Below are 24032 nucleotides of genomic sequence, written 5' to 3'. Positions count from 1 at the left end.
CGAAGTTGTCAACTACATTAGCAGTCCACTTGGTTTGAGATGTTGAACACGCAGCCGGAGATTGATGATAGCGCAAAAAGGTGGTAGTTGTAGGTATGGTATTGCATATAATGATATCACTAGTTTTCTGTCATATCATCGCCCGTAGCAATACACAGTAAGAAACTACAATCCTTGCTCCGCCCACACGTGTTCTGAGATTTCTTCCAATCTATGCGGTGATATTTGAATGTCGCCTTCAGGCGGGACTGGTGGATGACACAACAATTCCTCAAACGGAATGGTCAGAGGTACTGAGGGCCTGATGGAAATCTGTGAGTTTGGTTCGTTTGCGTTGCGGGATGCTGTAATGGTCTGCCGTATGTATGGGGCGTACCGGGGCCGCTGCAGTCGCAAGGAGTCGACGGTCGGGTTCAAAGCAACAGTCTCAAACCTGACATTGGGGGTGGTTCTGCTAATGGACACGAGAACTACAAGCTTCACATCTCCCTTTGAATTTGTTAGCCACCAATCCGCATCCGCCCGCAGCTTTCGATATGACTCGGACACCCCCACTTCCACCACAACGGTCGGCCATTTGGGGCTGCGACCTGGAACAGGTTGTGCGGGGCCATACGCCGCGTCGGCCTCCTTTCTGCAAAATACGCCATGGATGGTTTTGGACCCTAAAGGGCGGATTGCCTTTCCGAGCCCCATGTTGTATATATCATGTCCCATTGCACCATCCAGGCCACGGGCAGCTGTTTCATGGGCCCCACTGAGGAGCTTGATAATCATGTACCGAGTACTGGGGTTGAACATCTGCCGAGTATTGCACCGAGAAAACTTGTCGGCAACGGCTGGTGGGACATTTGTGAAACGTAAGTACTTTACCACGTCGGTTGTGCCTTGGTTTTCTCTGATAGTCTTCCGTACGACATTCTCCGTCAACCCGGTGGCTTGGGCTGTGTCGTTGGGCAGCGCCGCAAAGCACTCGATGTCTGCGTGCTCGACGTCCGAGGTGCGCGAGTCATCAGACATTGTTGGATGTCTGGTCTTTGGGGCTGACGTAAGGGTTTCCGAAAGGGAATTCTAGAGGAGAGAAAGTGCAGGCATCCCGGCGACCGAAACTATATGGGCTTAGTAAGTTTCGGATACTTAACTAAGGTTTGGAGTAATCAGTCATCCTTACCTTATCAATTGGACGAAAGCAATACTGTTGTAGAAGAGTCAAAGAGGAGATGAACGGGAAGGGGAGATGAAGAACGAAGAGATGAGGAAGGAACACGAGAAAAAGAAAGAAGAGAGGGGAGGGGAAATATAAGGGAAAGAGAGGTCTGATGAGGAAGGTGCCTAGCCCGTGACATTTCTTGCCCAGTGAAATAAGGAAGGTGCGGAGGGACTCTGGGAGATTCCGCTTATCAGAGATGCCACTCCTTAGTACAACATGTTATCTGATTCATGTAGCTTAAGATGATAGGTATGAGGGCATGACTGCAAGGTGAATGTACGCCAACGAAACACAATGTCCACTAAAATGGAAGCTCTTGGTATAGCAAATTAACCCCCAACTCCATATCACCAAGAAATAAGACTTGAATGCCTCCTAAGAAGCACCACCAAGACCTAGAATATTCGTTACTTAGCCTTTTTCTGGACCAGCAAGAAACAACCATGTGTTGCGCTGTCAACAAAAGAAACTACGAAGCGCACATCGCTCCCAGGTTTCATTGGTTTTGACAAGAAATAGCCACTGGATCTGTGGCTGTTATCAAAATTCCTACCCAAGAGATGGCTGCAGATGGCATGACGATACCCGGAAGCTGCTGGCGAAGGTAATGCTGAAGCGGTGGATCTCGCAGGTTGGACTTAGCGTTTATCGGAAGCATTGAGATGGGGTGATCCATAATTGCATATTGATACCCATGTTACCCACAAAGGAAGGAGAGAGTATTTGAACTGCTGAGATCATGAGATGTGGTTGCCCGTGGGTGTTTGGTCATATGACCTCTGCTCTCTCGCGTCTTTATAGACTGCTTCTCACCCAGTCAGTTCTTCTCCCTTTCTCCATCTCTCCTCTGCCCTTCATCATCTTTTTCATCTCTCATATCGCCCATCCTGATCCATGGATTTTTCAATTTGCTTTCTCTTCAACAAAGGGTGTCATCACCCAGCGCTTTTTGAGTCTCTGCACAAGGTTGATAAGGGTGAGTCAGTTGATTTGGATTAATCCGAGTTTCTTTTTGCAGATGCAGTGGGGACAATTTCAAATTAGCAGTTCAAAAGTTGTTTGTTGGATTCCAAACTCCTGAGCTGTCTGTGTCAATACGATCCAATCCGTTCATAAATGCTGACATTAATCATTGTGTCCAGATTGTCTTCCCTCATAATGGCTTTCATCGATGACCTTCCTCATCACCCACTCCAAGGTGAGTGCAGGTAATATGGGTGAGAAGCCACTTGGTAAGTCGAAGCATCCATCCGTCCATCACCAACCTGGTGTCTCGTAGCAGCACTCCTTGATTATGACATTCCTCATAGTGACCTACTACCTGCAACGCACTGCAAGATGGCCGAGAACACCAACTTGACGCATCTTGCGAGGGAAGACCGGGTGAATAACGAGGCAGTAAACTTACCCGTCGACTCCCTGTTATCTCGCCTGTTCGAGGGTGGTACAATTTCCACGAAAGCTCCCCTCAGTTTTCACATCCACCGATGGTTGAGTTCGGTGAAACAGCATGACGAGGTCCCGTCTTTGGTTCCAGAATGTCTCTTCCGGATTCTCATCAGTTTCACCGCCGCTAATAAGGCGGATGAGATCTGGAAGATTCATACCCCGGAGGCATTCGGTGATCCAGAGAAATGGAGGGACATGCTCCAGGCCCTGATCAATGAAAGGGCAGATGATGGACTCATGCGGCACTTAGACCCCACCACCTCCCACTGTTGTGCTCGGCGTCGGCTCCCAGGAAGCACGCCCACAGAAAGGATCCTCGGCGTTTACCTCTCGGTTAAGTCGCTTGCGCCTCGGCGGTCATGCCCGCACGTCGTCTTTTGGAAGAGAGGATGCTCACGAGGTCGAGCAGATACGACTGATTCAAGAGATAGTCGCAGAGATGGAGAGAGACAAGGAGGCTACTTGAAGAAGTCAGAAATAAGGTTGATCCGATGACTTCAGAGCTGAGATGGATGGACCCGCTTACCAAACTGATCAGGAAGCGGATCCCTTGTACCAGCAGCTATATCCCACAGAGGTTCGGTCCCCCATAGGTGCCCCTGCGGAGATAGACTGGCAGGAATGGCTGGTCTTCCCGGAGGACGATTGAGCTTGTTTCTCTCAAAAACACCAAGAAAACCAACGAAAACCCAGCGACACGTTCATGTTTGATTCAGAAAATCAACAACAGAACCGAGCGCAATGGCATCATACTGTTTGTAGTTGCTTCAGTTTGCGAGGAGAGAAACCCGGAATGATGGAACAAGACGAAAACAACCAACTGCTGGATGAGTGCTTGAGGATGCATCCAGGCACCGCTGTCAAGAGTTCTTTCCCTTCTAGATAGACGCCGAGACGGATCATATTGTGAATAACATATTGCTCACCGTACCATGGGCAGATGACTGGCTCTTTTGAGAATTGTACACATCACCTTTATGCGCATATCCGCACCAGTCATATCAAGCGGGCAACCCAAAAGGGCACAGATACAACGTTCCTCCTCACCAAGTTTAGCTGTTTGATAATCGATTCTACGGACAAAGAAGCTCAGTGTCTCTACCTCTTACGCAGTAGCATTCATCAGCGATATACTGTTACAGGCAATCCCTTCCGTCTCGAACGGATAGCCGACGCTGAGTGCACTGTTACTTAGGACCACCTGAGAACTCACAGAATTGGCCTGCCGTCTGCTCGGACTCTCAACCTCCTCTGCTTGCTAAGAATCTGGCAAGCGGAGGCCACCAGGTTCTTGAGCCAACTGTCTACTGATAGCCCATCCTTAAACGTCAAACCATGGAAATGGTTCAAAAGTAAAAACATACAACAGTGAGGATTCGCTGGTGGTCACCCACCCAACTACTAACTCACCGGCGTGTGGCTTAAGTACGGCTGAGCGGACGGGAAGCCCTGTTTTCCACACCCTATGGTCGTATGTACGGGGTATTGTTGTGGGCATAATTATATCTAACAAGCAATTGGATGAGCAGCTGAGCTGAAGTCTGCCGAAGTGAAAGGGTTGTAGGGCTTGTAGCCTTGTACTGTGTAGGACAAGCGGTTACCGAGGAGACTGGCATTGTTAGGTAGTTAGTTACATTGAAGTTGGTACATCATGACTGTCTATATTGAAACCCGTCCGACGGTAGGGGCATGAATGACAAAAAGGAAGAATGACATAGTTATACTGTAGTAGCTATGTGTAAAATGGCTCACGTGCAAAAGCTTGGAGCATCTCCCAATTATATTCCAGCAAGCGGTGAACTTGGCGGTGAATGCAATAGACCATCCTCGGGCGAAACCAATGATCGATCACTTTACTGCGGGCGGAAAATTTGTCTCTCCACACCTCCGAATCTCTGATTCTCTCATCCCACCGCGATTGCCCCGCGCTGTTTACTGGTTACGCGTCGCAGCTCGGCTTTTCTTCGCAACATGGCAGAACCGAAGCCACTCTGCACACCAGCTGAGCTTATGCTGAAGGTGGTTCTCGCTGGCACACTGAGCCACTACGAAGTTCGCGGTATGATCGATGACAAACGCCTGGAGCACATGCTTGCAGCTGGGAAGCAGATTCTGTACAAGACACATCAGGAAAGCGATGTTCGGTAAGATTGCGATATAACCATAACTGATTTCAAGCTTTATATACTAACATATTGCGCGTCAGACATAACCTTGGCATGTCATCGGACATCTGGCAAGGCCTCACGGATGTCCTTACAAAAGCGATCCCGGTTCTCGAGTCTCAATCTTTCGCATGGAAAAGCCCCGCGGCAAGCTACGAACATTCCTCGGCAAACCTTATTGCATACAATTATTTCTCGTTGGTTAAAGACATTGAGCGCCTCAATGATCTGTGCACGATCGCCCGCAACCTTCTCGCTACCACTAAGAAGGCGCAGAACCTCGCGGCGGAAACAGGTTTCGATCAAAGGATCTTAGCTCTGATCGACACATGTGTTAGGGTTACAGCCCGGGGCTTTGATGGCGAGCAAAATGCGCGAAACGAGGAGCGATGGCAGAAAGTCGTCAATCTCTACAAGCGCCTTCTGATTACGTGCCTTCAATACCTTCACAACTTCATAATGCACAACGAGCACCGCAAGATGGTCCTCTGGTTAGATTTGTTTGGTTACCATTCGACCGCCGATACAAATATTATCAAGCCGAGGGAGCCTCTTGACGATGCCAGCTCGCGTGAAGGAGTTGCGCCGGTTGTACAAGTCGGGGAGCGCGTCATCAATCCCCCAATTCGTGCACTCTATGATCAAACCGCGGAGGATCTGCTTTTGGAGACTATTGCCAAGTTCCCTCGGGAGCCGGCGACTATCAAGGAAGAGGCCGCCATGCTTCTTCTGGCTAACATCAAGGATCACATGGAGAGGATTCTGGGGCGAGATCTCAGTGCTATTCAGGAGATGGGCAGGGATCCAGATCAAGTCAAGGATATCCGGGCCGCTTTGACCGCAATCCTCGGAGCCAAGGTTGACGGTTGGTCTGATCTTCAGGACAGGGCTCGCGACCTCCCGGCTGCGCTTCCCGAAGCTGAGCATGAAGAGTTCGAAGAGCAGGCAACTGAAGAGCATGAGCGTCAGGAGGCACACGACCAGGAGGAGGAAGAAGAGCATGAAGTGGCTAAGAAAAAGACTATCCTCACTATTGATCGCAGCCTGACAGCCGGCTTCCCTCGACTTTGCTGGGCTGATTTGCCAGAGATCAACGATTTCGGCGCCGTGGATGGGCCCGTCACGGATGAAGATACCAGTATGCCTCGGTCAGCTCAGTCCGCCGCCGAAACCCTCCAAGAGGCCAAGGACGAACTCATGGCTCGGCTTCAAGAGCCATCACACATTGATGGCGACGAAGAGCACGACTATGACCATGGAGATGCGCACACTGTGGGCGACGAAGACTCACGCAGCCTGGAGGCCGAGGTTGACGGAAGCGTTGACGGAGATGGCGAGGATGATGTGGACGACGATGGCATCGATGGAGACGGTGATGACGAAGGAGAAGAGGATGACGAATATCGTGGTCGTCCTGGTGATCAACAACGAGGCCTCCTGACAGATATTCCCTTGGTCCTTGGACCGGCGGAAATTGAAGCTTTACCTATGATCGTCCAGGCCGGTATTGTCGACAGCTTTGGCCTCAAGGGCGGCGAGCGGAATGGAACTAGGAACATGCAAGCGCTCCGTTGTCACATCTTGCTCACGCAGGAGACAGGCCGCAACTTGCTGCGTGAACTGCTGATTTTCATTGCAGCATGGGATCTCCCTGACGACGAACTTTACTTCAAGATGATGGTCCAGATTATGGAAGCCGTGCTCAAGAATGGCCTCATGTCCCATGCTTACTCCGACTTTGGTCAGCCCAAGGACATCATTTCTCCGGCCCAAGCTGTGGTGATCAAGATTCTCACCCACATCTTCCGCGCCAAGTACTCTCCTGCCTCGGTGACGGGCTCGGCCCAGCCCAACATCCCCCGCAGCCCGAGTTCGCTCAACCGAGTTGATATCTTGACCGTCCGCTACATCTTCACCATCTTCCGGGGCAACATCATTCCCGAGACATGTGCTCTGATCTACCTCCAAGGCCAGATTCGCGCCGAGCGGGCTCTGTCCGAGGACTTCCCGCTCAATCTGTGGGACATGGAACGGGTCTACGAAGGTGTCTACCAGTTCCTGGAGTTCTTCGCCGTGTTGACCGAAAACAACGACTGGAAGAACCTGCTGGTCAAATGGGAGATCGTCTACGACCTGGTGACATTGATCAAGGAGTTGGAAGCAAGTATCCCCAAAGGAGAACTGAGCCAACTATCCTTCGGTAACGTGCCACCTCCCCTCCCCTAAGAAACGACTCCACGGAAGATCCATCCAGTACGGCTCCATCAGCCCCTGTTGCCGTCGAACGTCCCTACGATCCCAGCGACCCAGACCCCAACGATAACGGCCCCGGCAGTGTCGGCTCCCGACCCGAGTCCCCGCCTATCACGGAGGATCCCTCCGAGTTTGAATGGCGCAATCTCAAGAAACTGGTCGTGCTTGTGCTCTCTTCGCTTGTGTGGAAATGTCCCGAGGTCCAAGAGCAGATCCGTCGCTACGGCGGCGTGGAGGCTATTCTCTGCTGCACTGCTTTCGACGCGCACAATCCGTACATCAAGGAACATGCTGTGATGTGTCTTAAGTTCTTGTTGGAGGGGAACCGTGAGAACCAGCGTCTTGTTGAGGAACTCGAGGCCCAGGAGGTTGTTAGTAAGGATGGTGGCGTGCTGGAAAGAGCTGGCTATGAAGCTATGATTAACCAGGCTGGCAAATTGGCCATTCGGCCCAAGCCTCGGGTTACGGATGTCCTATGATGAAACTTACGAGTCATGAATACGGTTCCGATTGGTGTACTTAAGAGACCACGGGTAAATATCCGAATGCTTTGTTCAAGCGAACCATCGTTCATGCAAGTGGTCCACTAGAGATCAACATCGGACCAACTAAGTGTGTAAGAAAGACTCATGCCTAGAGAGGGAGTAAGATCTAGTCATATTTGAGATGGTTTTATTGGTTGGATGGGAGCCTGGGAGGTAGGATTCGACATGGCAAGAGGCTGTAGATTTGAGGTGGAAGCAACGCGTGAACAGGTAAACAAAGCCAGGCAGATGCAATTGCAGAGGCTAAACCCAAAGGGGGCATGTATGTACATAGTTTTCCCGCTGGCCAATGATAATGCGAGGGGTAAAAGCCAACAAATAGAAAGGCGGGAGTACGCACGTAACTCATATCAAGTAGACAAACCAACAGGGCGCAGATACAAATTACAATGTTCCTCCTCACCAAGTTTAGCTGTTTGAAACAGTTTGATAATCGATTCTACCGTTCTACGGCGGGACAGAGAAGCTCGGGGTTTCTAAGACTCTCTTACACAGTACCACCTGGAATTTATCAGTGATATACTGTTGTAGGCATCTCCGGGCTTCTGTCTCAAACGGATAGCTGAGGTTGAGGCCTCTGTTAACAGTTACTTACTGTGTACATCAATATACCACAACAGCTTTAAAGCACGTAAATCCTCCTATCCTAGGTAGACAAAACAAAAAGAAAACATACAACAGTGAGGATTCGCTGGTGGTCACCCACCCAACTACTAACTCACCGGCGTGTGGCTTAAGTACGGCTGAGCGGACGGGAAGCCCTGTTTTCCACACCCTATGGTCGTATGTATTGGGTATAGTGATGGGCTGAATCATATCTAAGAAGCCATTGGATGAGCTGAAGTGTAAGGGTTGTAGGCTAAGCGGTTACCGCTCATAGTAGTAGTGACTACACTCCTCAACGGCGTTTCAAGAAAACTCGACATCTCTCAAGGGATATGCTCGTATACTGGGAATTCAAAGACCGGCAAAACTGAATTGATGAGATACTAGATCGTTGTAAGATTATCCCTAACTAAACCAAAAAAAACTATCCGCTAAATGCATGGAAATGCCCAACCATAGGGTTCACCCAAGTAAACCAAGCCAGAAGACTACCTAAACAAAGATTCTTTTTTCTTAAACGAGATTACCGCGCAGCTCCTGTTCACGCTCAATAGCCTCAAACAGCGACTTGAAGTTACCAGCACCGAAGCCATCGAAGTTGTGTCGCTGGATGATCTCAATGAACACAGTCGGTCGATCCATCATGTGCTATGTAGCAAGTCAGTATTTAGATACAAGCTACAATACGCTGTGGGTTTGTACATACCTTAGTGAAAAGCTGCAGCAAGTAGCCGCCCTCGTCGAAATCAATCAGAATGTCCAGACTGCGAATCGTCTCGAAGCTTTCCTGCAGGACCAGGCCGGACTGCTTCAAGCGAGCTTGCATATCTGTGTAATATGTCTCTGGGACCTTGATGAACTCGACGCCACGGGCCTTGAGATTGGTGATGTCGCGGATGATGTCGTCGGTGTGGAGGGCGATATGTTGCACGCCAGCGCCGTTGTAAAAGTCGACGTATTCTTCGATCTGAGATTGTTTCTTGCCCTTTGCTGGTTCATTGATGGGCATTTTAACAATCTCGTTGGGGGAGGCCATCACAATACTCTTCAAGGCGGAGAATTCACTGAGATGGGGGTGTTAGTCGTCTTGAATGTTGGTTTAGGGTTTAGGCTCTTCTCAACACTTACGTGCAAATTTGGCTGTCGTCAACGGACCAGAAACGATGGAAGCCGAGGGCTTTCTCATAGCTGGATAGAGGGTCAGTCGATATTATACAAGTCAAGTGCAAAAGTGTCATAACTCACTATTCACAGATCTTATCCATCTCATCCCAGTCCTGGTTCCCGACACAATGATCGATATGTTTGAGATGAACGCCGGGCAAGAACTGCGTAATGGGATCCACGTTTGCCATCTCAGCACGATAGCCCGGGATAAAGACACCGTGGTACTGGTTGCGCTCAATCAGGGTATGAGTTGTCTGACCATATGTCTGGATGGTAGCAGTCTTGATATGGCCATCCTTATCCTCAAGAGTCTTAGGCTTAGAGACAGCCTTAGCACCATTCTTCACAGCTGCAAAGAAAACAGAGTCCACATCATCGACCTCGAATGCAACATCCTTCACTGCATCACCGTGCTGCTCGAGGTGCTCGTGAATCTCTTTGAGTTCGGCCTGCTCTTCGGGATTGAAACGGTCCATCTGGTTGAGGGATCGCAGAGGCGAGGTCAGGATGAATGTGATGTCGCCGTTGCGGATGACATGGGAGCAGACATGGCGACTGCCAGTCTCGAGACCCTTGTAGGCAACACGCTTGAAGCCCATGCGGGTGATGTAGTAGCTTGCGGCTTGCTTGGCGTTGCCGACGTACCAGTGGACGTGGTCATAGCCGCGGTAGCTGGATACTTCGCCTGAGGTAGAAGGAGGAGGGCTATTTGAAGTAGCTACAGGTGCCATTTTGCTTGGTATATGCCTGATAGTGAGTAAAAGATGGAAAGATAGAAGTAGAAAATGTATGTGGAAGATGAGAGATGTTGAGTTTATATCGTAATCGACCCAAACGTATGGTACCCTGGCTTTTTAAGAGATAATATAAAGAGCCTCCAGTAACCGTCATTGTCTTTAGCGGATCCTATTTCCAATCCACTTCGTCAGTGGCTCTTTGATGCTATGCGGCTATTCGAGGACCCTGAAATATCCGGAAATATCCGCCCGTGACGATCATCACTTTTATCCGCCTGGAGCTATTCGATTTACTCTCAACTCTCAAGCTTCCATATTTTTCTACATTTTTCTCCTAAATCCTCCCTTTAATTGAAATTCCAGGCATTACTGTAAACGAACTCTTGATCTCATACTTCTCAGAATTTTCACATCCAAACACCAAACCTCAAAATGACGTCCATCGCAACAGCGCGCCCATCATTAACATCGAATGATTCGGCCGTTCTACAAGCTCTATTCGACGCCGAATCCTCTCCGTCGTCAGGAGTGACCATCAACTCCTCTCTCACCTCATGGCCAACATCTCTAAACATCTCCGAAACGGACCTGGCATCTCTCAAGCAGCGCGAAACAGATATCATCCGCAGGCTGCAATCAGACAAATCACCAAGCGAAGACACACTCAAGTCAGCACTCAGCGACTTCGACTCCCTCATCACAAAACATCCTACATACCCCTCCGCCTACACAAACCGTGCACAAACACTCCGCCTGCTAGTCGACCTCATCTACAACACAACCGAAGCGAATCCCGCCGACACCGAACTAGCCGACGCCGCACTCTTCGCTCCACAAACCTCCCAGCTCTGCTCTCGTATCTTCGCTGACCTAGGTCAAGCCATCACCCTGGCCACGCCCGCCTCTCCTGCTGACGCGGTGTCAACGGCCCAGGCGCGGCTATTGGCCGACGCTCACACGCATCGCGGGTACTTGCTTCTCAAAGCGGCGCGCGCAAAGAAGGGGCTTGTTGGTGGTGATGAGACGGGACCGGAGCGCTTGAGGGAGCTTTCGGCGGATCAACTTGAGGAAATGGCTAGTCGGGATTTCTTCTTTGGGGGGAGATATGGGAATAAGGTTGCGCAGCAGCTGGCTGTGCAGACGAATCCATATGCGAAGATGTGTGGGGCTATCGTTAAGGAGGCGATGAGGAAGGAGATGGAGGGTGACGAGAAGAAATGATTAATGAGCTTAGGGGTTGAGATGTCTATTAGATTCAACGGGGTTACATGTACAGTACCTTCTTAAATAAAATATCAACAAGAAATATTCCGTCCAGTTGACAGTATCCAGTTATGGGTGCCAAATCCCAGACGTTGTTTAGCAAGCTTTCCGTCAACTGGCGAGCCTCCAGCCAACTGGCAAGACTACCTATTCCTACGAATTGCCCCAATAATCCCACAGCGTTAAATTCTGGCACATTTTTGCTTCATAATAAGTAATTAATTGAAATTGTGATTTATACGTATTTATCATAATATGCCCAAATCCGACACTTTAAGCCTTCTTGTTAGGGTTCACAAAGTGTCGCTTCAGAGGCTTCCAGCTATGCTCGTTGTACTCTGGCTGCACCTTCTGGCATTTCTTCAGACCCCACTCGGAAACACCAACCATCAGGCAGCTAGATTCTTGTCAGCAGGCGGATCAAACACTCAGAGATAATTAGGACATTCCAAACTCACCTCTCAAACATGAAAGCCAAACTTCCATCTCCAACCTTCTGAGGCTTCAACTCAGCATTGCTGGCTCCCTCAAAAGCACCGGAGTCAGGACCGTGTGCGCTCATGACATTGTGCAAACTAGCACCAGCAGGCTGGAAGCCACCGCCAACCTTGGCGTCGTAATCACCAGCGATCAAGCCCATGAACTCTGACATGGTGTTACGGTGGTACCAAGGAGGACGGAAAGTGTTCTCTGCAACGAGCCAGCGAGGAGGGAAAATCACAAAGTCGGCAATGGCAGTACCAACATGGTCGGAGGGACCTGTCAGAACGGTGAAGATAGAAGGATCGGGGTGGTCAAATGAGATCGAGCCGATGGTATTGAACCGACCAAGATCGTACTTGAAGGGGTAGTAATTGCCATGCCAGGCGACGACATCGAAGGGGGTGTGGTTCTGACGTGCGGAGAAGAGCGTGTTGTTGAATTTGCTGTACAGCTTGTATTCGCTCTCCTCTTCGTCATCGAATGCCGCAACAGGAGCTTGGAAATCGCGTGCATTGGCCAGGCAGTTGGATCCAATGGGTCCCAGTTCGGGGAGCTGGTAGTGGCCTTGGTACAGTTCGCAGATGTAGCCGCGAACGGGGCCGTCGGGGAGAGTTACTCGGTATCTGAGGAAAGTCTGTTAGGAATTGGAGGTTTGCGCGAGTAGACAAAGCCTTACCTGACACCGCGAGGGATCACGCAAATCTCATTTGGTCGCAAGAGAATACGGCCGAGCTCTGTTTGGATGTCCAGCACACCGTGCTGGGGCACAATCAAGAAGTCTCCATCTGCGGAGTAAAAGGCCTCCTTGCCCATATCTTTGCCGGCAGCATACATCAAAATACCCAATCCTTGCTTCAAAGTTGGATCTCCTGAGCCTGCGATCAGATGGAGTCCATGCACCCAGTCGGCGTTCTCGTCTAGATCGAAGGGGTTCCATCGCAGCTGGTTGGGAATGTGGTGGAGCTTGTGGGTCTCAGTTGTCATGCTAGTGTGGTAAGAGTCGGCTTCTTCCTCGATGAAATTCTCGTGGGCTGCTGCAGGCAAAATGCGGTAGACCCATGTTTGCTTGTTCTCATGGCGCGGGGCAGTGAATGCCGTGCCCGAGAGCTTCTCGGCGTAGAGACCATATGGGGCTTTCTGTGGAGAGTTTTGGCCGATGGGTAGAGCGCCCTCGACAGCTTCCGACCTGTTTACGTATTAATTTGACGATCGGCACTCTGTTTTCTATGAGGACGTACTCGTGGTGTGAGTCGAAGCCCGTCTGGTATGTGTATGGGTCGGGATGGCTGAATTTAGTGACAGGCATAATGACGGTGATGTGAATTTGATAATGTTAGAGATCAGTGTGCCTTGTAACAAAACTAAATAATGCAGCAAGACAACCGAGGACCTCCATTCTCAAATGACCCAATTTAACGTTGACGTCTTTCCGCGGCATTGTAATTCCCGCGATTATCCTTTCGTTCCGCACCGGCTGGATGCGGGGGAGCGGATTTGTTCCGCACTCCATCGAGGGGTGAAAACATTACCAAGTAGTTAAGATCGCGAATTCACTTTTCTTTCTTCAAAACTCCTCATAAAACATACATATCCAAAATGACTTCGTGGCTTCAGATTCCCAAGAACTCGCCGTTCTCACTGGCCAACATTCCCTTCGGCATCATCTCATCACAATCCGCATCCAAAGTCGGTGCAATTGCCATCGGTGATCATGTATTAGACTTGAGCGCATTCGGCTCACTGGGAGGCTTCTCTCACCTCTCAGAGTTCCAACAACACATTGGTGTATTCAACCAGCCCACACTGAATGATTTCGCTGCACTCGGTCGTCCCGTGCACCGACAAGTGCGCGAGTACCTCCAGGACATCTTCCGCGCCGACACCAAATTCCCCCAGGTTCTCAAGGATAATGCTGCTCTCCGTGACGCAGCGTTGCTACCGCGGTCTCAGATCACGAACCACCTCCCCATGCAGATCGGTGACTACACCGATTTCTACGCCGGTTTGAACCACGCCTACAACATTGGCGTCCTGTTCCGTGGCCCCGACAATGCCCTCCAGCCCAACTACAAGCACCTTCCCGTTGCCTACCACGGTCGTGCCTCATCAGTCGTGCCCTCTGGCACACCCCTCCACCGCCCCCAGGGCCAGGTCCTCGCCAACCCCGCCGCCAACCCCAAGGTGCCCACCTTCTCCCCTTGTAAGAAGCTCGACATCGAGCTGGAACTTGCCTGCTTCATCGGCAAGCCCAACGATCTCGGCCGGCCCGTCTCAATTGACGAAGCCGAGGACCACATCTTCGGTCTCGTCCTCATGAACGACTGGTCCGCCCGTGACATCCAAGCATGGGAATACGTCCCTCTCGGCCCCTTCAACGCCAAGAACTTCGGCACAACCATTACTCCCTGGGTCGTCCTCATTGATGCCTTGGAACCCTTCCGTGCCCCTGGTCTCGAGCCTGCCAACCGCGACTCTCTGCTCCCTTACCTGCGCGAGAAGCGCGCCGAGGGTGCCTATGAGATCCCCCTTGATGTCGAGGTTACCAATGCTGGCGGCCAGCCTACTGTTATTTCCAAGAGCAATGCTCGCAATCTGCTTTACTCTTTCCCTCAGATGGTTGCCCACCACACTATCACGGGTTGCAACTTGCGCACTGGTGACTTACTTGGATCGGGTACTATTTCTGGCACTGAGCCTAGGTCTGAGGGTAGTTTCTTGGAGCAGACTAATGGCAAGACGCCTATAAAGTTGGCGGATGGCTCTGAGCGTATGTTCCTGGAGGATGGCGATACTGTTATTCTGCGTGGTATGGCTGGTACGGAAGGCAACTATGTTGGCTTCGGTGATTGTGTTGGCACTATCTTGCCTGCTATTCCGTTGCAGTAGAGAGTTACAATTTAAATAACAACTGTATGATGCTGCAATACTCTACTCCTGTTCCAATAAAATGTCTCTACAAAGCTCGCGATGTCATGACTTTGCCGGTTTATCCAGCCGCTAGGCCAGCTTTTTTGCCTCGCAACCCATCTAGATTCAAAGATGCAGACTGGTGGCATCGCTATTGCATGGCTGTCTTCGTTAAGATGTATTGACCAAACATTCAACCAACCTTCAAGGTTATCAATTTGCAACCTGTAACCCCGCTAATTATTCCTTAATCCTAAACTCCTCCGGCGTATCCTCCTGAGCCCTCCAATGCCCCTTCCTCACAGCCTCCTCCATCTCCAACCTCTGTACAATCCCATTCGTAACCGGAAACTGTCCCAAATCAACCCCAAACCTCTGCGCCCCCCAAGCAGCCGGAATCAAACACAAATCCGCAATAGTAATCTGATCCCCAACACTAAACTTCCCCGCAGACCCCTTAACAACAGCCTCATAGGCCCTAAACCCCTCCTCCATGAGATCCTTCGACCAAGCAGCCCGATCAACACCAAGTGGGCCAACTCTCTTCAAGATCCTCAGATTCGTAACAGGCTGGATATCACAGGAGATAATGTCTGACAGCGTGCGCACTACCGCGCGAGTCTCTGGGTCCGAGGCCGGGGGCATCAGCGCCGGTTCCTTTTCCGGGAACGCTTCGGCGAGATACTCGAGTGCAGCGAGGGACTGGGTAATTGTCACGGGGGGTTGGGATTCACGCTGGATTACGAGGGCTGGCACAGTGCCGGATGGATTGATGGCCAGGTGGGCGGGTGTGGATTGCTCGCCTTTTAGGAGGTTCACGTAGACTGATTCGAAGGGGATTTCTTTCAGGTGGAGGGCTATTCGCAGCCTGGCGGAGCAGGAAGAGCGGAAGTAGGTGTGGAGGGTTATTTTGTCGGTCATTGTGGTGGTTGATGGTATCTTGTAATCGAGCTATGGGATGTTGGACAGTGGGTTAAGATGGGCTTATAAGATGGGACTGGAGCGTATTCGTGCGTATAAAACAGACTACGCTTATAAACCGGACTACTTATGTTAAGCCTCCTCTTGTTCGATCTTCCCTCCTGTAGCCGCGGGGATTGTGTACCGTTAGCCTTGGGACGCGTCCAGTACATAGTTGGTCTTGGCGGACTTACAATAATCTGGGGTGCGGAATGTGTTCCGCGGCGTTAAAGCCGAGTCCAAGCGCTGTGCATTTCCATTTTCCGCTGTGATCCTCATGAGGAATTTTACTGCATATTCATATTATTCTATCTTCCAAGGAATCTTCTCCTGGGCCGTCTTTGCCGACCTCGGGAGTTGTTCTTCATTGGCTCTGGTACCTAGTGTCACAGTAGTGGGGAGGTAGTCTCCCAGTGGCGTACCTGGTTGGCAGACAGGTTCGCGTTGCTCGCTCTTCATTGACTATATACGCAGTACAAAGTGAACGGGACATCTGTACACTTGTACAGTGGAGTACTTCTAAATAAAATATCAACAAAATCTTCTGTCCAGTTAGCGAGCTCCCCGTCAACTGGTATTGGAAGCATCCCGCCAACTGGCAAGGCTATCCCTACGAATTGCCACCACAACCCGACTGCGACACGTGCCGCGTCTGATCTGGTGTCTGATTCTATGGCAGGGTATCAATTCTTCGAGGTCGATTTATGATTAACAAGCTGCTTAATCTCTCGGAAACAAAACATAAGATTAAACAATATAGTTAGTAGGTCACTGCCCGTGTTTGGTCATGTGGTCTCTGCTTCCTCGCATATATATAGGTGCTTCCCACCTTGATAGTTCTTCTCTCCTTCCATCATCCATTTATATATATATATAAGAGAAAGTGGCCTCGACGGGCGGTTCCACTTTCATCCTCCTATATGCCTTTCCATCATCTTGACATAGCCTTCATCATCTCCTTCATCTCTCATACTCCCGTCAACCCGACTCCCGGTTCATCGATTCCAAGTGCCATGACTGCCATCAGACGTCTCATGGTCCCCTCTGTGACTTCAATGGCCTGGCATACGGTTCACAAGCGACATGCCCCAGCAACATGGGTGGCTTCGTCTAATCGTATGACTAGACATCCGGGTTCTACTCGACAGTATGGCGTCCTCACAACATCCTGGTTCTGGGAGACATCAGACATGTACAAGCATTGACCGACCATGTTCCCGTCTTGACACTCATATCACGAGCCATGGCCGACGTTGCTTCCAACGTTTCAACTCTTGGTTCACTCCCGATCCACACCATCGCCAACGAACACGACGGATCATGTCTTGCCATTCAATGCTCTCTACGATAGAGTCCCGGTACAAGGAGAACATGACGTGCTCATCACGCCAACAGACTTTCAGAAGATGACACGGGGACTGTGGTGAAGAGCACGAGGACTACACCACCCCGGGTGACCACCATCTAGGTCTGATTACCATCAGAGCTACGCCTGGTGCAATCGACAGCAACCGCCCCACGATGGCTGGTTGGCTCTCTCTTGAGAGGAAGCAGCCTCTTGCCACATTGGTAAGTCCAGTTGAACCTTATTTACGACCCTGTTAACGGTTCCTCAGGTTATCTACGACGTTCTTGAAGAACGAAACGAACATACCTACGAGTTTAGTGAGTCGCGAGCAATCGTGATGTCCAACACCCGACAGTGGAAGTCAATGACCCGCGCCAAAATGCTAGTTAGTAATTGCTTTTATCAACATTTGTCCTGTATAGTTAAGCTAAGAAGTCCTTAGGAGCATGCAGCGCACGAAAAGGAACTGGCCCGCAGTGCCGGTGGAGATTTAAGCATGGCTGATTCAACCGATCCTACAAAGCCCTACCGGCACTTTGAGAGCAACTTCACTCCGGACAAGTTTGAGGAGGTGTTCTACTGGGCAAAGCCCATACTGGACTATGATAAAAGTTCAGACTTCGGCAAGTGGTATGTGCGGTCGATCTATGCCAACATTGCCGTCCAGGTAAAGCTCTGCCACGACCACAAGGAGGCCAATGACGACAAGGAGTACTTGTATGCCTGGTCCCAGCTTATCAAGTTCTGGGACGCTCTCACCCGGCACGAGCAATACAAGGACATCGACAAGGGTTGTTTTGCCGCCAAGATGTCATCGGCAAAGAGAAGATGAACTGGGAACGATTCGTCAGTGGATTTGCTGACGAAGTGAGGACGTATGAGAACATCCATGCGCAACGTCCAGCCGGTTCCGATTTCTTCCCCTCACTACTAAGCATCGGCAAGATCTGTTGCTCTTCGATCTTTCCCCAGGGTTATATCATTGTGATGACAAAGGTTGATGGGGAACGGCTCGACAAACAATGGAAGCAACTTTCTGGAAGGGTCAAGGAGCACATACATTCAGAGATTACAAGGCTATCAAGGTCCTCAGCCAATCGTCGACCATTGTTATTGACTCCGGGATGCATAATGTCTTGTATGACCCGGAAACCAATGCTGTAAAAATGGTGGATTTTGAGTTGATGCAAGCATGTGAGGAGGACACCATGAGTCCTGACGACCCAGAGATGTTTTCCATATTTGGGCATTACCCTTCGCGCGTACGGGCTTGTCACGAGGGTGGTTAGACGCCAATCATCGACAATCACACTCCGGAGTTATCGCGAGCCGATGGCTGCCATGAAGTTTGATTCGCGGGAAAACTTCCTGCTATGCTCGAAGCATCTTTATTTGCCACGCTTGATTTACTGGTTGGAGAAGGTCTAACGAGGATTTGCTGTTGCTGAAAGAAACGTTGCTACGCTTTTCAAATGTTCTGTATGTTGTGAGGGAGAAGAAGAACTCGGTAACCCTACAAGCAGCTCGATGAGGTTGAGGGAAGATCAATGTAGTATTTTTCAAACTAGTCTAGTACCCTACTACCTGAAACGTGATGTATTACACGGAATGGTTCTGCTTTTTTATAGATTGCTACCTAATGGAACCTAGTGGGCAATATCATAACCCTGAATTTGTCTATATATACGGGTGTGTATATCTCGAGCTAGTACCATTGACATGGACAGCTTCGACTACTTCTGAGGCTTGATTGCCTTTGGAGCCTCGACATAATCGAAATGACCCAAGCCCGCGAGGTAGGACACGTGCTGTGGACCCTGGGGCATAAAGCCACCCAAGTTGAGGAAGTTGTGTGGGAAGCCGAGATCGAACTCGTAGCCCTTGTCAACCTCTGCCACATCCTCAGGAGTGAGCTCCAGGCTTCGACATTGGCCTTGAGATGAGAGACTTTGTTTCCGCCAACCATGGGGAAGATATACGGAGCCTGAACCAGTTAGTGAAAGAAAGATTCATGAGATCAAGGTGTTCTTTACCTTTTGCAGTGCATAAGCGAGCGCAACAGACGTAATGGGGACTTGATGGCGCTTGGCGACAGCATCTAAGGCGGCCGACACCTGTTCTTCGCGGCCCGTCTTCACATGAGGCGTTTGACGACCACCCTCCTTGGGGGCGGCATCGGGTGAGCGGAAGTATCCTACAGTCATTAGCAAAGGCTAATATGTTCATGGCGGAGAAAGACATACCACTGCCGAGGACACCCCAGGGGTGAATAGCCATGCCCTCATCCCGAGCCATGGGAATGATATCACGCTCGAGATCGCGCATCATAGCCGAGTACCGACCCTGATAGACCGAGAACGGACGTAGACCGTGCTCACGCGCATAAGCATTAGCTTTGGTAACGACCCAAGCGGGCGTGTCGCTGATTCCCAGATACAGGACCTTGCCCTGCTGGACGAGGGTATTGAGTGATTGCATCAGCTCAGGGATGGAGGTGGCAAAGTCCCACGCATGAACATAGTACAGGTCAATATACTCGACCTGAAGACGCTTCAGGCTTTCGTCGACCGCCACGCGCATGCTCTTGGTGCCCGTGCCACCGTAGTTGCTCTGTTGCACGGACTTGCCGAAGATCGGGCTAAGCGAGTACTTGGTTGCGAGCACGATCTCAGATCGTCGGCCCGTCTTCTGCAGCCACTCACCGATCCACTCTTCACTCTGTCCAAATTGGTACATGTTGGCGGTGTCGATGAAATTACCTCCCAGGTCGTAATAGGCGTCCAGGAGCTCGAATGCCTGATCCTTTGTACATTCACCCATCATGCCTTTCCAGTTGTCGCCCAGACCTGGATAACTGTTAGTATGTTTTTCTCTTTTTTTTTTTTGATAGGAAGAATAAGAGTTCTTACTCATGCCGCCTAGCGACAGCGGGCTGACACGCACCGACGCCGAGGGAGCCAGGAGACGATGGCGGCCCAGGACACTCTTGGGAGGAGGGGGTGGAGGAGGCATTTTCTTAGATTGGATTGGATTGGATGTGAGGTTTGTTGTAATACTTGTAGAGCTACTCTGAAGCTTCACCTCACTCAATCTTGCTTTTCGAGGCTTGATTCGTATACCACAGCACAGTGGGAGAAAGGCATCGCTTTAATAGTTTGAAGCCGTAACCCATGGTCGGATGGTTAGTCCCTTTTGAGATTTATGTTGGTGTCGCTTCTGCCGCAAATGCCTAACTCCTTGTCTTTCTCTTTGTTGTAGTCTGTCGGGGTCCGATGGAGCATGACTGGGTCGGGTTTATCGGGTTTTGCAACCCCCATCCGACCCCTGTACCGTACCCCTGGGCGCTATACACCTGCGTAAACCCCTGTCATCGTCCAATTTGTCTAACGACGCCTTCCTCCAGGGCTGTGTCAAGCGCTTAGAAATCCAAGATCGGTATTTGGGAGTTAATTAACTCCGGTTTCTCTCTCTGGTCGAAATCAACCGGAGTACGATGGCGTCGGTAACCGCTTGTCCTACAAGCCCTACAACCCTTTCACTTCGGCAGACTTCAGCTCAGCTGCTCATCCAATTCCTTGTTAGATATAATTATGCTCACAACAATACCCCGTACATACGACCATAGGGTGTGGAAAACAGGGCTTCCCGTCCGCTCAGCCGTACTTAAGCCACACGCCGGTGAGTTAGTAGTTGGGTGGGTGACCACCAGCGAATCCTCACTGTTGTATGTTTTTACTTTTGAACCATTTCCATGGTTTGACGTTTAAGGATGGGCTATCAGTAGACAGTTGGCTCAAGAACCTGGTGGCCTCCGCTTGCCAAATTCTTAGCAAGCAGAGGAGGTTGAGAGTCCGAGCAGACGGCAGGCCAATTCTGTGAGTTCTCAGGTGGTCCTAAGTAACAGTGCACTCAGCGTCGGCTATCCGTTCGAGACGGAAGGGATTGCCTGTAACAGTATATCGCTGATGAATGCTACTGCGTAAGAGGTAGAGACACTGAGCTTCTTTGTCCGTAGAATCGATTATCAAACAGCTAAACTTGGTGAGGAGGAACGTTGTATCTGTGCCCTTTTGGGTTGCCCGCTTGATATGACTGGTGCGGATATGCGCATAAAGGTGATGTGTACAATTCTCAAAAGAGCCAGTCATCTGCCCATGGTACGGTGAGCAATATGTTATTCACAATATGATCCGTCTCGGCGTCTATCTAGAAGGGAAAGAACTCTTGACAGCGGTGCCTGGATGCATCCTCAAGCACTCATCCAGCAGTTGGTTGTTTTCGTCTTGTTCCATCATTCCGGGTTTCTCTCCTCGCAAACTGAAGCAACTACAAACAGTATGATGCCATTGCGCTCGGTTCTGTTGTTGATTTTCTGAATCAAACATGAACGTGTCGCTGGGTTTTCGTTGGTTTTCTTGGTGTTTTTGAGAGAAACAAGCTCAATCGTCCTCCGGGAAGACCAGCCATTCCTGCCAGTCTATCTCCGCAGGGGCACCTATGGGGGACCGAACCTCTGTGGGATCTGGCGGCAGGAACAAAGGCCCCGCTTCCTGATAAGTTTGGTAAGCGTGTCTATCCAGCTCTGTGGGATATGCTGCTGCCGCCTGCTGGTACAAGAAATCCGCCTCCTGATAAATTTGGTAAGCGGGTCCATGCAGCTCTGAAATCATTGGATCAACCTTATTTCTGACTTCTTCAAGTAGCCTCCTTGTCTCTCTCATCTCTGCGCCTATCTCTTGAATCAGTCGTGTCTGCTCGACCTCATGAGCATCCTCTCTTCCAAAAGACGACGTGCGGGCATGACCGCCGAGGCGAAAGCGACTTAACCGAGAGGTAAACGCCGCGGATCCTTTCAGTGGGCGTGCTCCTTCGGAGCCGACGCGGAGAGCACAACAGTGGGAGGTGGTGGGGGCCAAGGCTTGCCTAGACGACGGGCCTTCTGCCGCTCGGCAGCCAGCCACTCACTGAAAGCTTGTGGAGCCGTCGGGTATGTTGGCGTCCTGATCCTTTTCGCCAGTGATGACCTGCTTCCACTTGGGAAGCGCACGATCGAGAACATCATCCGACAGCAGGCGATTACCTTGGCAATATGCCAGTAAGGCGTTCGAACGGCCCAGGCAATGTTGCCGGTGGTGTAAAAAATATCCCGATTCTCTGTCATGCGCGCTGTGTCCCCTGATGTCATTATCTCTCTTAACTCGTCCCCGGACGGTTCGAAACCGTTAGAATCCAGAGGAAGGTGAGTGAAGCTCTCTACCAAATTTCGTATGGTCAACGTCGCTCACTGATGATCAAGTTGAACAGTGTGCTTACCGTGGTGCGGTGTTAGACTTCGTCACAAGTGATTGTTCTCTCGTGCAACGTTTCTAAGTGCCGCATGAGTCCCTTGTCTGCCCTTTTATTGATCAGGGCCTGGAGCATGTCCCTCCATTTCTCTGAATCACCGAATGTCTCCGGGGTATGAATATTCCAGACCTCATCCGCCTTCTTAGCGGCGGTGAAACTGATCAGAACTCTGAAGAGACATTCAGGAACCAAAGACGGGACCTCGTCATGCTGTTTCACCATACTCAACCACCGATCAATGTGATAATTGAGTGCAGTCTTCGTGGAGATTGTGCCACCCTCGAACAAGCGAGATAACAGGAACTCGACTGCTTCGTTATTCACCGCATCTTGCCTCGCAAGATGAGTCAAATTGGCGTTCTCGGCCATTTTGCAGTGCGTTGCAGGCAGCAGGTCACTATGAGGAATGTCATAATTAGGGAGTGCTACTACGAGACACCTGGGTGGTGATGAACGGATGGATGCTACGACTTACCAAGTGGTCGACGAATTGGATGAATGGTGACAGTCGGGGAAGGTGAGAGTCGGAACCGTTGTGGATGAAGCACAAGGCCAGAGAAGAGACTGAGAATCGAGAACTGAGAAACAGCTGGCTGGTCAGATGTAGCTGGAAACAGCACGCCAAAACCGGAAGTGGCAAGGACAGAGCAGAGAGATGGGGGAAAGAGAATGGAGATTGATGAAGAAGATGTTGCAGATGGGCGATGAGGAAAGTTGCATATGGGTGAAGAGGAATGAACACCACAAGTGAAGAGAAAGCGTATATAGTGCCGAGTCTCTTGCCGGCGATGTCATCGACGACAACGACGACTACAATGGACACATTACTCCGTCTGGTGTTCTCGGGCTCTCGTATGGTGTTTGCTCATGGTAGTCGTGCGTCCATTGTAGTCGTGCGTTGTTTGCTAGTGTACCGTCACTGGCGGCGATGACATCGCCGGCAAGAGACTCGGCACTATATACGCTTTCTCTTCACTTGTGGTGTTCATTCCTCTTCACCCATATGCAACTTTCCTCATCGCCCATCTGCAACATCTTCTTCATCAATCTCCATTCTCTTTCCCCCATCTCTCTGCTCTGTCCTTGCCACTTCCGGTTTTGGCGTGCTGTTTCCAGCTACATCTGACCAGCCAGCTGTTTCTCAGTTCTCGATTCTCAGTCTCTTCTCTGGCCTTGTGCTTCATCCACAACGGTTCCGACTCTCACCTTCCCCGACTGTCACCATTCATCCAATTCGTCGACCACTTGGTAAGTCGTAGCATCCATCCGTTCATCACCACCCAGGTGTCTCGTAGTAGCACTCCCTAATTATGACATTCCTCATAGTGACCTGCTGCCTGCAACGCACTGCAAAATGGCCGAGAACGCCAATTTGACTCATCTTGCGAGGCAAGATGCGGTGAATAACGAAGCAGTCGAGTTCCTGTTATCTCGCTTGTTTGAGGGTGGTACAATCTCCACGAAGACTTCACTCAGTTTTCACATTCATCGATGGCTGAGTATGGTAAAGCAGCATGACGAGGTCTCGTCTTTGGTCCCCGAATGTCTCTTCCGAGTTCTGATCAGATTCACCACCGCTAAGAAGGCGGATGA

The 24032-nt window shown here is 50.5% G+C and overlaps 10 protein-coding genes across 10 annotated transcripts, besides 5 other annotated features; 5 read left to right on the top strand and 5 right to left on the bottom strand.

Moving 5' to 3' along the window:
- Window positions 1-165: 165 nt before the first annotated feature.
- On the bottom strand, window positions 166-1020 carry N7515_005585 (uncharacterized protein; the record flags this gene model as incomplete). Its single annotated transcript, XM_056666329.1, has 1 exon — window positions 166-1020. One exon carries the CDS (start codon window positions 1018-1020, stop codon window positions 166-168), a length of 855 nt encoding a protein of 284 aa, XP_056519925.1.
- Window positions 1021-3980: 2960 nt separating this feature from the next.
- Window positions 3981-4122: a sequence feature (Protein overlapping with rRNA (N7515_005584, KAJ5129545.1) was converted to a misc_feature.).
- A 16-nt stretch (window positions 4123-4138) lies between these two features.
- Window positions 4139-4275: a sequence feature (Protein overlapping with rRNA (N7515_005584, KAJ5129545.1) was converted to a misc_feature.).
- Window positions 4276-4630: 355 nt separating this feature from the next.
- N7515_005583 (Ataxin-10 homo-association domain-containing protein) lies at window positions 4631-7556 on the top strand (the record flags this gene model as incomplete). Its single annotated transcript, XM_056666327.1, has 3 exons — window positions 4631-4803; window positions 4866-7024; window positions 7069-7556. 3 exons carry the CDS (start codon window positions 4631-4633, stop codon window positions 7554-7556), a joined length of 2820 nt encoding a protein of 939 aa, XP_056519923.1.
- Window positions 7557-8011: 455 nt separating this feature from the next.
- Window positions 8012-8116: a sequence feature (Protein overlapping with rRNA (N7515_005582, KAJ5129543.1) was converted to a misc_feature.).
- A 37-nt stretch (window positions 8117-8153) lies between these two features.
- Window positions 8154-8253: a sequence feature (Protein overlapping with rRNA (N7515_005582, KAJ5129543.1) was converted to a misc_feature.).
- Window positions 8254-8272: 19 nt separating this feature from the next.
- Window positions 8273-8433: a sequence feature (Protein overlapping with rRNA (N7515_005582, KAJ5129543.1) was converted to a misc_feature.).
- A 308-nt stretch (window positions 8434-8741) lies between these two features.
- On the bottom strand, window positions 8742-10141 carry N7515_005581 (4-hydroxyphenylpyruvate dioxygenase family protein; the record flags this gene model as incomplete). The annotated part of the gene is made up of 4 exons (XM_056666325.1): window positions 8742-8876; window positions 8935-9292; window positions 9357-9416; window positions 9474-10141. Coding segments are annotated over 4 exons (1221 nt in total), but the record flags the coding sequence as incomplete, so codon positions are not given.
- A 423-nt stretch (window positions 10142-10564) lies between these two features.
- hmgX lies at window positions 10565-11353 on the top strand (the record flags this gene model as incomplete). Its single annotated transcript, XM_056666324.1, has 1 exon — window positions 10565-11353. The coding sequence occupies one exon, from the start codon at window positions 10565-10567 to the stop codon at window positions 11351-11353; it is 789 nt and encodes a 262-aa protein (XP_056519920.1).
- A 315-nt stretch (window positions 11354-11668) lies between these two features.
- Window positions 11669-13184, bottom strand: hmgA (putative homogentisate 1,2-dioxygenase (HmgA); the record flags this gene model as incomplete). Its single annotated transcript, XM_056666323.1, has 4 exons — window positions 11669-11792; window positions 11854-12501; window positions 12555-13064; window positions 13117-13184. The coding sequence occupies 4 exons, from the start codon at window positions 13182-13184 to the stop codon at window positions 11669-11671; spliced, it is 1350 nt and encodes a 449-aa protein (XP_056519919.1).
- Window positions 13185-13474: 290 nt separating this feature from the next.
- On the top strand, window positions 13475-14764 carry fahA (fumarylacetoacetate hydrolase FahA; the record flags this gene model as incomplete). Its single annotated transcript, XM_056666322.1, has 1 exon — window positions 13475-14764. One exon carries the CDS (start codon window positions 13475-13477, stop codon window positions 14762-14764), a length of 1290 nt encoding a protein of 429 aa, XP_056519918.1.
- Window positions 14765-15025: 261 nt separating this feature from the next.
- On the bottom strand, window positions 15026-15706 carry maiA (maleylacetoacetate isomerase MaiA; the record flags this gene model as incomplete). Its single annotated transcript, XM_056666321.1, has 1 exon — window positions 15026-15706. The coding sequence occupies one exon, from the start codon at window positions 15704-15706 to the stop codon at window positions 15026-15028; it is 681 nt and encodes a 226-aa protein (XP_056519917.1).
- A 1883-nt stretch (window positions 15707-17589) lies between these two features.
- On the top strand, window positions 17590-17925 carry N7515_005576 (uncharacterized protein; the record flags this gene model as incomplete). The annotated part of the gene is made up of 1 exon (XM_056666320.1): window positions 17590-17925. The coding sequence occupies one exon, from the start codon at window positions 17590-17592 to the stop codon at window positions 17923-17925; it is 336 nt and encodes a 111-aa protein (XP_056519916.1).
- A 190-nt stretch (window positions 17926-18115) lies between these two features.
- Window positions 18116-18382, top strand: N7515_005575 (uncharacterized protein; the record flags this gene model as incomplete). Its single annotated transcript, XM_056666319.1, has 1 exon — window positions 18116-18382. The coding sequence occupies one exon, from the start codon at window positions 18116-18118 to the stop codon at window positions 18380-18382; it is 267 nt and encodes an 88-aa protein (XP_056519915.1).
- A 444-nt stretch (window positions 18383-18826) lies between these two features.
- N7515_005574 (uncharacterized protein) lies at window positions 18827-20105 on the bottom strand (the record flags this gene model as incomplete). Its single annotated transcript, XM_056666318.1, is given in 5 exon segments — window positions 18827-19006; window positions 19021-19077; window positions 19127-19287; window positions 19337-19939; window positions 20003-20105. 5 exon segments carry the CDS (start codon window positions 20103-20105, stop codon window positions 18827-18829), a joined length of 1104 nt encoding a protein of 367 aa, XP_056519914.1.
- Window positions 20106-24032: the final 3927 nt, after the last annotated feature.

Source organism: Penicillium bovifimosum (assembly GCF_028826915.1).
Source record: "Penicillium bovifimosum strain IBT 22155 chromosome Unknown utg000005l_segment0_segment0, whole genome shotgun sequence".
NCBI lineage: Eukaryota > Fungi > Ascomycota > Eurotiomycetes > Eurotiales > Aspergillaceae > Penicillium > Penicillium bovifimosum.
This window is presented reverse-complemented; position numbering and strand designations above follow the sequence as displayed.